The sequence below is a fragment of the Electrophorus electricus genome, chromosome 17 (genome assembly GCF_013358815.1).
Source record: "Electrophorus electricus isolate fEleEle1 chromosome 17, fEleEle1.pri, whole genome shotgun sequence".
In the NCBI taxonomy this organism is placed as follows: domain Eukaryota; kingdom Metazoa; phylum Chordata; class Actinopteri; order Gymnotiformes; family Gymnotidae; genus Electrophorus; species Electrophorus electricus.
In genome coordinates, this window is record NC_049551.1 from 10,978,720 (window position 1) to 10,989,842 (window position 11,123).

The 11,123-nt window shown below is 43.6% G+C and overlaps 1 protein-coding gene across 1 annotated transcript in view; it reads left to right on the forward strand.

Annotated features, from left to right (window-relative positions):
• The first annotated feature begins 1,238 nt into the window (after positions 1-1,238).
• The window catches only part of sardh (sarcosine dehydrogenase), a 44,232-nt gene continuing 34,347 nt past the window's right edge, over positions 1,239-11,123 (forward strand). The window contains exons 1-8 of the mRNA XM_035535871.1: positions 1,239-1,387; positions 3,445-3,771; positions 4,171-4,349; positions 5,148-5,327; positions 5,817-5,940; positions 7,424-7,524; positions 8,869-8,973; positions 10,424-10,553. Coding sequence (XP_035391764.1) covers positions 3,450-3,771; positions 4,171-4,349; positions 5,148-5,327; positions 5,817-5,940; positions 7,424-7,524; positions 8,869-8,973; positions 10,424-10,553 — 1,141 coding nt within the window. The 5' untranslated portion in view covers positions 1,239-1,387; positions 3,445-3,449. The remainder of the gene's footprint in view (positions 1,388-3,444; positions 3,772-4,170; positions 4,350-5,147; positions 5,328-5,816; positions 5,941-7,423; positions 7,525-8,868; positions 8,974-10,423; positions 10,554-11,123) is intronic.

The window sequence follows — 11,123 nt, forward strand, 5'->3', positions numbered from 1 at the left end:
AGGTATACTGGTTAGGTGTATGTTGCCTATAGAGCATGCATGTAATTTCAACTTCCAAAACCATGTTACATTTTATTGTGTGTAAATCTATCTATATCTATCTATCTATCTATCTATCTATCTATCTATCTATCTATCTGCACCATTTAAACAATACAAATATAATTATATGAGCTCAGAAAACACCAAATATCCAACACTGGACTAGTATATATGTCTACCCTTTTCTGAACTGATATTACTTCTGTGATAGCTTTGGCATTCAATGTGACTTAGTAGTTGAATAAATAAATTTTTAATTCAGAGATTGCAGTTCTGAAGATACTCTGTACGGTTTTGGGTTTTCCTGGCTAGAACAAGTTCATCAACACACCCAGCCTGAGGCTATATCAGAACACCTTTGCAAGAGTATTACATAAATAACAATCAGTCTTCCTCTTGGCTTGCACTTTAATAACACCACATACATAAACCTGTTCAGCTGTTTATCTGTGTTGTGTTCTTCTATAAACATCACATATGTAAACCTGTTCAGCTGTGTTGTGTTAATATAAAAGCCACATACATAAACCTGTTCACTTGTTCATCTGTGTTGTGTTCTTCTGTAAACACCACAGATATAAACTTGTTCAGCTGTTCCTCAGTGTTTATATAAACGCCACTTATTCATTTTCAGCTGTTCCTCAGTGTTGTTATATAAACGCCACTTATTCATTTTCAGCTGTTCCTCGGTGTTGTGTTACATAAACGCCACTTATTCATTTTCAGCTGTTCCTCAGTGTTGTGTTACATAAACGCCACTTAATCATTTTCAGCTGTTCCTCGGTGTAACCTTTAGGTCTACCACTGATGTCTCCAATTCGTCCATTCACAGCTCCAGTGCCACGCCAACGTTCTGAAAGATATAACGACAACAGAACAGTGGACGTAACCTTTACCAGCCTCTAATAAACCACCACCAAAAACTAACCCGTAGTTTGCAATGAACTCTAGTCGTTTTTAATCGTTATCTCGTGTCGCCATACCTCTAAATGTTGCTAAACCGTTAAAGCTATCGCTGTATTCCAAAATAAAATGCTCTAGTGTTTCATTGCCGACTATCCGTGCACATGTCTTTTGTTTACGTTATGTCAGGGATAGGAGTGCAAAACATTAGGTTACTTTGTGCATCGCTTAAAATTCTTACTAGTTTCCGCCGCATGTGCGTTATGGTTCACTGGAGGGGTTGCGTAAATACAGGAGGTCCTTACTCGTGTGTGCTGCGTGCCTGCATTCATATGCACACATCCAACCACGTTTTCGTCCAGTCGTTTACCGTGTGCATTTGACTACACTGGGCATATCCTTGCATTGCCGCAGATCAGAGAGGAATCAACTTCCGTAGACAGTAAGTGCTTGCGTGTCACCAAACTAGTCTATTGTGAAGATAACTTGGGCTACGGCTCAGCGTGAATGCACGCATGGCAAGGTTTCTGCTTGCACTTGGCTAATTAGGATTAGGGCTAGAGTTAGAAAACTTTCATTGTAGCTTATGTCTTGCTTTCTGAAACCAGTGACGGCAAGTTTTCTTTTTGCACCAATCGGTCTGTAACAGTGACTGCAAAATTAGGTTATTGTGGAAAGGATTTAACGAAAAATTACAAGTATTTATTTGCATCGGCGCTATTAAAGGTTTTTTTTGTCATAAAGGCCGTGATCGTATTCACCTGTATTGCCATAAATGCATCAGAATTAGCTATCTGGCAGTCCCAGTGTTGGCTTATGTAGAGTAAAATGTCGATTCGTTATGTAATTTTCTATGCAGGTTGGTTATTTGCTGGCTATGTAAATAATTTTGTCTAAGTGCTGTTTGAGTTGGTATCTGCCAACCAATCTGCCAATTGATTGGTTTTGTCATGTGACGTAAGGAATAATGCACTTTTATTTTGAAACAGTCAAGTTTTTTTAATTTGACAGCTGTTCGTTGACACCGAGTGTGCAAACACGCTAAAACAAACACTAGCTAACAAACGAGCCCTGCCCCCTTGAAGCCATTTTCTTCATTTATCAGTTTTAGCTAGTTAGTTGTCAGTAGAACAAACTTTTTACTTTGTTACTTTGCTTAGAATTAGGCCACATTCTTATCTTTCACATATAAGAAGATGAAATATTCGCATTAGTCCCATCCACCACAACACTGGTAGCATTTGAAATGTATAGTTGGTTGAATCTGAGTCCAAGCACTCTTAGCATCCTGACCGACCTCGCATGTTTCTAATGAATGTTTTGATGTGATTCAACAAATCTAAATAATTTAGTTCAAAATAAAGCAGGCCACTCTTTAGACATGACATTTCCTTCATCAGCCAGTTCAATATGTGGCATAGCATATGATATTTTGCCCATATCGTGCAGTCCTATTGACGGTCATTTTCACTGAACTTAAAGAACCAGGGAGGGGTTAATGAAACTGGCGGACAGTTTTTAAGAGGCAGGGTGAATATTTGCTGTGCTCACTATTGGTACACTCAGAACTGAAGTGTGCCGGAGGCACGTGTTGCTTCTCATAAGGACCTTAAATAACAAAAATAAAACATCTGTTAATTTACAATGAAAACCATACAAATGTTTCCCACCAAACTGCTTTCATAGCCACATATTATACTACAGTTAAGGGTTAGAGTCTAGGGTTAGGGTTGGGGCCTAGGGTCAGGGTTTAGGGTTAAGGATGGGAACTAGGGTTAGGGTTGGGGCATAGGGTAAGGTGAAGGGGATGGAACAAACTGATTCATTGACTGTTTTATGTAAAAGTGAGAACGAAGCATGTGCTGTAGCCTGGAAACTGGAGAATATCTGACTTTTTTTGTTCTGCTCTTTTCAGTTGCTCTGAACCAAATCCAACTGGGGAACCAGCCTGTGCCCTGTGGTTTGGAAGCTTGGTTAGGGAAGGGTGTCATGTTTTTGTGCATATAAAATACTGATATTACCAGTACTGTGAATAAAGTTTATCCTAGATTAAAAAGGTTTTCAGTGGTGGACCCCATCTAACATTTAGTTGTAGAATAGGTTGAGTAATCTGTGTTTCTTAGTGTTAGCTTCAATAGAAAATGGACAGATTCATTTTAAAATGGCACTAAGGCTATTGTGTGTGTCTGAGCACATTGTCACGGTCAGCTTTTTTTTCTGAAATCATTTCCACTCTCATTCTTCTGCTTCTAAGCTGATATTTTAAATTCCATTCCATTTTAAATTCCATTATACAAACCAAAGAAAATATTAGTAGTCTCTCATTTACCGACCTTCATATTCTATCTTAATCCTAACCTTACTGTTACTGTTGGTCAGCTATTTCACAAATATTTGAATAATCAGAATATCTGTAGCCAACCAAATGGAGCAGTATGCATAAACTAATGAGGCTGGATTGGCTGAGTGTTGATGGTTATGTTATTTGTACCCTCACAGGGATCATGGCCATTCTGGGGAGAGCAGGCTGGAGGGTGGTGGGGTTCTGGCGCCCCCTGGGGGCCGTGTGTCGCACTAGCCCTCGCTGCTACAGCGTCCCCAGTGAGCACACCACAGAGAAGAGCGTCCCCTACACCAAGACCCTCAAGCAGGACGACGGTCTCCGTGGTCCCACCAAGGCCCTGCCCAGCTCGGCGGACGTCGTGGTGATTGGAGGGGGCAGTCTGGGTTGCCAGACCCTCTACCACCTGTGCAAGATGGGCTTGACCAATGTGGTGCTGCTGGAGAGGGACAGGCTGACCGCGGGAACCACCTGGCATACAGCAGGTACCCACCCCCTATGAGAATGTCATTACATCCAAACCCTAGTCAAAATTCAAAAGGACACTGAAACACAAAGTGCAAGACAGGTTGTTAGGATTAAAGAAATCTAGACAAAATGCGCTAATGTTCCTTACAATGGCAGCTAAAACAACTCTTTAAAATACAAAACCATGTGTAGGGTGCAAGTTGCAGTTCTCGAGGTAAAGAGTAGTAAGTAGCCTGACCTTAAAACTTGGGCTTTTTAAAGCTTTTTAAAGTGGTGAATTTGAATTCCCTTTGCCTTTAAGTGTTTTTGCTTAGTTTTCTTTTACTTGCACACAAAAAAATAAAGTTACACAGTACATCCCGTGCGCGAGTGTGTGCATGCGTGCGTAACCCTTTTACCCACTGTCTCCTTCCCAGGCCTGCTGTGGCAGTTGAGGCCCAGTGACACGGAGGTGGAGCTGCTGGCGCACACCCGGCATGTGGTCAGCTCCGAGCTGCAGGCGGAGACGGGTCTGGACACAGGCTGGATCCAGAATGGCGGCCTCTTCATTGCCTCCAACAAGCAGCGGCTGGACGAGTACAAGCGACTCATGTCGGTACGACGGGCAGCTACGCGGCTGCCGGAGGGGGATACTTCTGACCATTGTGTCTTGGCGTATTGTAGCACATTTAAAACATTGAAGCTCTGATGATTAACAGAGCAGTGTGGTCGTTATGTGGTCGTGTTTGAGGAGGGAGACGCTGAAGTCCACAGTACTGCGTCGTTCCAGGACTGGACATGTTGATGACAGGACAACCTGTCAATTGGTTACATGCAGCGATTTACAAAATATGTCCTTCCCATGACGAGCTTTTCTTATTCATCTTTTTGGGTATTTTTAGACTGTTCTTTTTGCTAGAGCTTCTAGCCCTGAGCCTGACGCTCTACTGACGTGAAGTGTTTTGTTCCACCCTCTTCTAAAACGCACCATCCAGCAGAGCTTTGCAAACTGAGCTAAACAGATCCAGGAGTAGATCTGGGTGTTTGGGGACATTAGAGAGTGGCATTGCTTTGCTCTAGATGGGATCTACTTAAAGGATGCACAGTGTTATCAGGCCAGATTCAGACCAAGCGGTGTATGACAGCTGCTCTCTGGAGTTGTGTCTAGGTGTTTATTAGATCAGCTTCTGGCTGTAAAATAGAAAACCTTTTTAATAATTGCTTTTTAAATAAATATTCTTGTTCCTTCATAAAGTGAATACCTACTGTAGGTGTCCAAACTGCATACTTTTACGCATGCATGCTTAGTTATTAAGGTTACACACATTTATTTCTGTTCATCTGCAGAAAAGAAAAAACACTTGTATTGCTATAATCTTATTAAATGAAAGTGTGCCTTTTGCTACTTTTTCAGTTGGGCAAGGTATACGGTATCGAATCCTACGTGCTGTCGCCAGCGGAGACCAAAGAACTCTACCCTCTGATGAACGTGCGGGACCTGTATGGCACGCTGTACGTGCCCAAGGATGGCACCATGGACCCTGCGGGGACCTGTGCCACCCTGTCCCGGGCAGCCACTGCCCGTGGGGCCACGGTGAGGCCATGCTTTACCTCTCTTCTGGTTCACGTCCAGGCTGATCATGACCTGCTCTCGTGGAGCATGTTTACAGTTGGATAAAGTAAAACCACAGTGAGCAGCATCACATCTGGCAGAGATATGCATGGATATGTGAAATAATGACAGGGGCTTCTTATGGATATATCATTTACTAAGGCCTGTAGTTCTAGACTGGATTAAACTGCATGACCTCTCAAGAACCCAGTGGTGTTGGCCAAGAGACTAAATCTTGTGACTGCTGGGTTTATAGCAAATTTCTCACTAGTTGAATTGACAGTTTAAATATAGCATATCCCCTCCACAAACATTGTTGTGTTTTTGCGCATATTTCCCCAGATGGTAAGAGTTAATTTATACTTTCTGATACTGCAGCTGTGTGCTTGTAGCACTGTAGTGCTTAGAAGTCAGTTAATTACCCTGTTAGGTGTTGCCTCTGTTTGATTTGATTTTGCCTGTTGATTCCAGGTCGTAGAGAACTGCCCAGTAACTGGCATCCAGGTGAATCCTGATCACATGGGAGTGAGAAGAGTCAGGGCAGTGGAGACGGCCTTTGGGACCATCCAGACTCCATGCGTGGTCAACTGCGCAGGTACGCGAATTAAGTGCCATGCTTAAATTTTGCATGCTTAAAGATGGGTTAGGGTTAGGGTTTGTCTGCTGTTCATGTAAATTGCCAGGAGAGAGCGCTCAATGTTCACCCTTTATAGACATTAATGCTTACTTCACTCAAACAAGCCATTCAGATGTCTCCCACTGTTTGTTTATTCACATCATATAGTCAGTGACACTGTTAATGGAGACTGGAAAGCTCTGTAGTGTTTGACCAGGCCTGAGACATGTCTCAAATAGAGTGGGTGTTAAGACATGTGTTTAACAGGGTGGACATTAAGACAGCATGCTGGGTTTGTGATTGCACACCCATACACCTCTGGAAGAGGGTGTTGCTCTCCTTTGTCTTCCATCCAAATGCAACTAATTGGCAATAACAAATCTGGCTATTTTCAATACTGAAAGTACTTAAATTCCATCAAATTAAAGGAAGTCTGTGTTGATTTCATGAAGCTGGTGATAACTGGTGACCGTATTTATTTTTATTTGGGAGTGGGACTTTATTGTATATTGGACCTTTATTCAAATATAATGATTGCTGGGTCGTGTGGCTGCTGAAAGCCAAGTAATAACTCACTGCAAAGGATTAACAGAACACTCGTCACATTTTATGCTCTGAAATTGTCAAAGATTAAATTATTTCACCTAATTTGACAATACCAATATCCTGATATTGTAAATTTCATATACAGGTAAGGATGCATATCACAACGTGGTACATTTTCTGTAAATTAAATCAATAACTAGTTTATGTCAAATGGCTACATGGAAGGCCTATTTATTACATAACGTGGTACGAAGGCACACCCCTATTTTGATGTAGTTGTGAAATAGTGGGAATTAAAATGGCGAAGTTGATTTTATTATCTTTAAATTAGCTTTTGCAGTAATGGGAAGTACACAACTAGCTAAAGCTAAAACAAGCGCGAGTTAGCCGTTAGGTAGCTAGCTAACTGCTAACACACTAACCGTTAACATTTAGCTAGTTAACGGTCTAACTGCATGTTCGTGGAAAACGTGTATTCGCCCTTAGCTAGCTAGAGTTGTTTTTATCTTGGCTGGTCAGACCAGACAGAGAACCGCCACTCTGTAATGTTTTCTGGGTTTAGAGGTGCCCTAAACGAATGTGAGCGAAATGGCTAAAAAAAATGGTGAGAAACTATTTTTAAAACGTGATGGCCAAGTGGTCAGAAACCATTTCAATATTTCTGCGCTCTTTCGCAGGCGTCTTCTGGTGTTGTACAGTCATGTTTTTAATGTAACGGGTGCATGAGAAGGTGGCTAGCTAGGCTCCTCAGTCGACTGGAACTTTAGTTCTTACTTTTGCATTTAAACGGAACAAATCAATGATTTCAGAAACTAGTTTTTGCGATGGGATATGAACTGTGATCGCAGTACGTGGTGCTCACTCAACGTGTAGATTTCTGTGGACTCTGGTTTCATTGCGTCGTCTGTTTGGTTAGGTGTGTGGGCCACCAAGCTGGGAGAGCTGGCAGGGGTAAATGTGCCACTTGTTGCTATGCACCATGCCTACGTGGTCACAGAGAGGATCGAAGGGATCCAGGTAAGAGCCACCTCAGCCCTCACACCTGTGCCAGGACTCGGCCTTCCCGTACAGGCGCAGACCACTGGCCAACTCAGGCGTGTTATGGTTTGGTTGTTGGCGTCTTTGCTGATGTGATTAAATCACTCTGACATTTGAGCGCTAACGGTCACCTTCTTTTTGTATCGGACCTGTAGTCATTTTATAGGTCCATAAACCAAAAATAAATCTATTTTGTCAGCGTTTTGTGGTTGTTGGAACCAGGCTAGTGTAACGTCCGCCTGTTTTCCCTCGTGTCTTGAGCAGCTTAGGTTTAGGAAGAGAATTTCCTTCAGTGGCAGCAGTTTACCAGCAGCAGAGGGCGCTGTGCTGTGAGAGGAGAGCAGTGGGGAGGCAGATAACAGTGTTGGAGGCAGAGTGAGCAGGACCAATCTGTGTTCCAGGCCTCCTTCTGCCTGTCCCGCTCATTCTTTACATTGCCTCGCTCTCTCTCTCTCTCTCTCTCTCTCTTGTTCTCTTTCCACCCCCTCTGTCCCCGTCTCTCTTCCTCAGTCTCCCTCCTATTTCTTGATCTCTTCCCCCCCCTCATATTGTATTTTTGCATCTGTCCTGTCGTCTCTCTCTCTCTCTCTCTCTCTCTCTCTCTCTCTCTACCGCCCCCATGTGGTATGTGTGTAGGAGAGCTCTCTGGTTGTGTAGGTGGTGAATGTCTGAGTAATGCTCTTACACTTTTTCTTTCTTGCGCAAAAACACTACAGTCGTTATAGTCACTGTTAGGTGCATAGCTAAAGCTGAAAGCCTGCATTACAACCTCCCTGCATGTGTGTGTGTGTGTGTGTGTGTGTGTGTGTGTGTGAAGCATGAGTGCATTTGAAACATGAATTTGTGTGTGAAGCATCCATGGGTGTGTTAATGTGAGAAAGCACTATACAGTGGGGCTTGTGGGTGTCCCAACGTAGTTGGGGTGCGTGGGAGCGTCTTAATGTACAGGGCAGACGGGAGTGAGGTTGAGCTCTCTGTCCTGAGTGGACGGACTGAATGCACTACAGCAGGCTTTTCACATGCACCTTCACAGCAAAGAGCTACGCACAAATCACACCATTTCTTACAACCTGAGCGTTTCCACTCGGGTTTCTTCACTAAGAAATTTATCTTGACTGTGAATTTAGAGGTGAACTGTAAATTTACATTTAAGTTTGAGGTTTGTTGAGATTCAGTTCATTTTTAACTTAACAAATGACCCCAGCTTCAGTTTTACAGTGACGGTTTGATTCCTGGAGCTGAACTGACCTCTCAGACTGATTCTGACCTGATGGAATTGATATTTATTGCTGTCGTTGAGGGAAGCACTTGTCCCTTTTCTAGAACATGCCCAATGTGAGAGACCATGATGCATCTGTCTACCTCCGTCTCCAAGGTGACGCTCTGTCTGTGGGCGGCTATGAGCAGAACCCAATCTTCTGGGATGTGGTGGGTATCCATCTTGCAGCAACATGACAAAAATAATTGGAGAAAAATGAAATGTTTGTCCTTTTAAAGTCGTCAGGCTGCTGGGGCTGAGGACAGAGAGTTTGCACAGTTCTAATTCCAGTCGTTGCGTGGGAGGGTTTTAGCCTTCCAAATTCTGTCACGGCAGCAACACTGTACATCCACACAGGCCTGCTGAGATGATGCAGGGTCTCTTCCTTTATTTACGTGTGTGTGTGTGTGTGTGTGTGTGTGTGTGTGTGTGTGTGAGAGAGAGGAAAAAAAACAAACTGATTTGGTCCTTTGCCTATGATTTCTCTAGAGTATCAGTTTCACAAACTATTTATTTAGCTGCTGTGCTGTGATCTGTGTGTAACTGTGGGTAGGGGTGGCTGTGTGTTCGTACGTATCGTGTGCATTTGTGCATACATTGTGTGTGTGTGTGTGTGTGTGTGTGTGTGTGTGTGTGTGTGTGTGTGTGTGTGTGTGTGTTTCCGGGACTTGGGAAGCCCATGTTTCAGTGCCCTCATCCACCCTGCTACTCTGGTCAATCACTTTTCAACCAGTACCTGTCCTTGTGTCCTCAGATGCGCTGGCAAAAAGACTGAGAGACATGCAAACTCAAAGGTTCAGTGGATGTGGGTGCGGGTGTGTAGCTCCAGTACACGGTATAACTGTGTTTGGTCACGTAGTTTCCCTCGCCATTAGTTCTGGCTAGAACAGGAGCATACAGCCCTAGGTATAGAATAAAACCCCCAAGGAGTGGCAGAGCTGTGGTGTGTGTGTGTGTGTGTGTGTGTGTGTGTGTGTGTGTGTGACTGTGTGTGAGTGAGGGAGACTGCTGTTCTGCCAAACCAGGTGAGCCCTCTAATGAGGAAAGACAATGAAGGTCGGCATGGCAACAGAACCTGCAGGGTTTTTAAATTGGAACATGAACTGTTCTCATGCACTGATGATGCTCATCCCCCACAACACGGTCTCCTCCACACAGTCAACCACACACACTCCCCCACAACACTCTCCTCCACACACACTCCCCCACAACACTGTCTCCTCTGCACAGTCAACCGCACACACTCCCCCACAACACTGTCTCCTCCACACGCACTCACCCACAACACTGTCTCCTCCACACACTGTCAACCGCACACTCAAAGCTGATATACTGCTTTTGTACTATAGTTGTTTTTATCTGGTGTTTCTGTTCTGGTTGCATATTGTGTTTTACAGAATGCTGTGTGTGTTTGGCCTACTTTTAAGTGGGTACCCAGGGTTCCCCTCTCCAAGTTCAGCTGGTGAAGAGTGTGATAATTACCTAATGGGACGTGTGTTTGAGCAGGCACTGGGTTTTTGGTTCATCTCTTTCTCAGGTCTAGTGGAGCAAGTGCTGCTCTGGGTGGGACTGCTCGGGGCTACAGAGAGGTTGCATTTTTGCTCTTGTGCTCTCTTGCAGGTGTCTGATAAGTTTGCGTTCAGCCTCTTTGACTTGGACTGGAACATCTTCATGCAACACATAGACGGAGCCATTAACCGAGTGCCTGCCCTTGAGAAGACAGGCATCAAATCCACTGTCTGTGGACCAGGTAGACACACACACACACACACACACACAGATGTGTGTACAGGCAAGCACAAGCAAGGTTTAAGTGAGAAATAAGTAATTATTATATGAGGAGGATTAAAACCCTTATTCTCAGCAAACCATCACCACACATATTTGTATAAATACAGACTGTGATTTTACTTCCATGGAGCAATGTACTGATGTTTAAGAACCCAAAAATCAAAGACTAGTATAGAAACTGCCATTTGCAAGCACTGACATTTGCAGGCTGACAGTTTCCCTGACAGTTTCAAACATGTAAATGTGTGTTTAATCACGGCCATTTATTGATGGTGACCTTTACAAAACAAAAATTCTTTCCCGCAAATGTTTTTCTAACAAGTAGTCGTTGATGTATCATCTCCCATAACAGAATGTTGAGTTGTTGAATCTCTCTCAAATCTCCCTGCTGGTGATTTTCCTGCTCTCCTGGTCTCTCCCCGCTGATAAAGTTTAGGCTGATGGTTTGTCCTCTGTGTACCGTTATTGCGGCAGGGTTTTATGGGTCTAAAACGGGCTTCTGTTTTACTTGAAAGCTTAGTGAATGTAC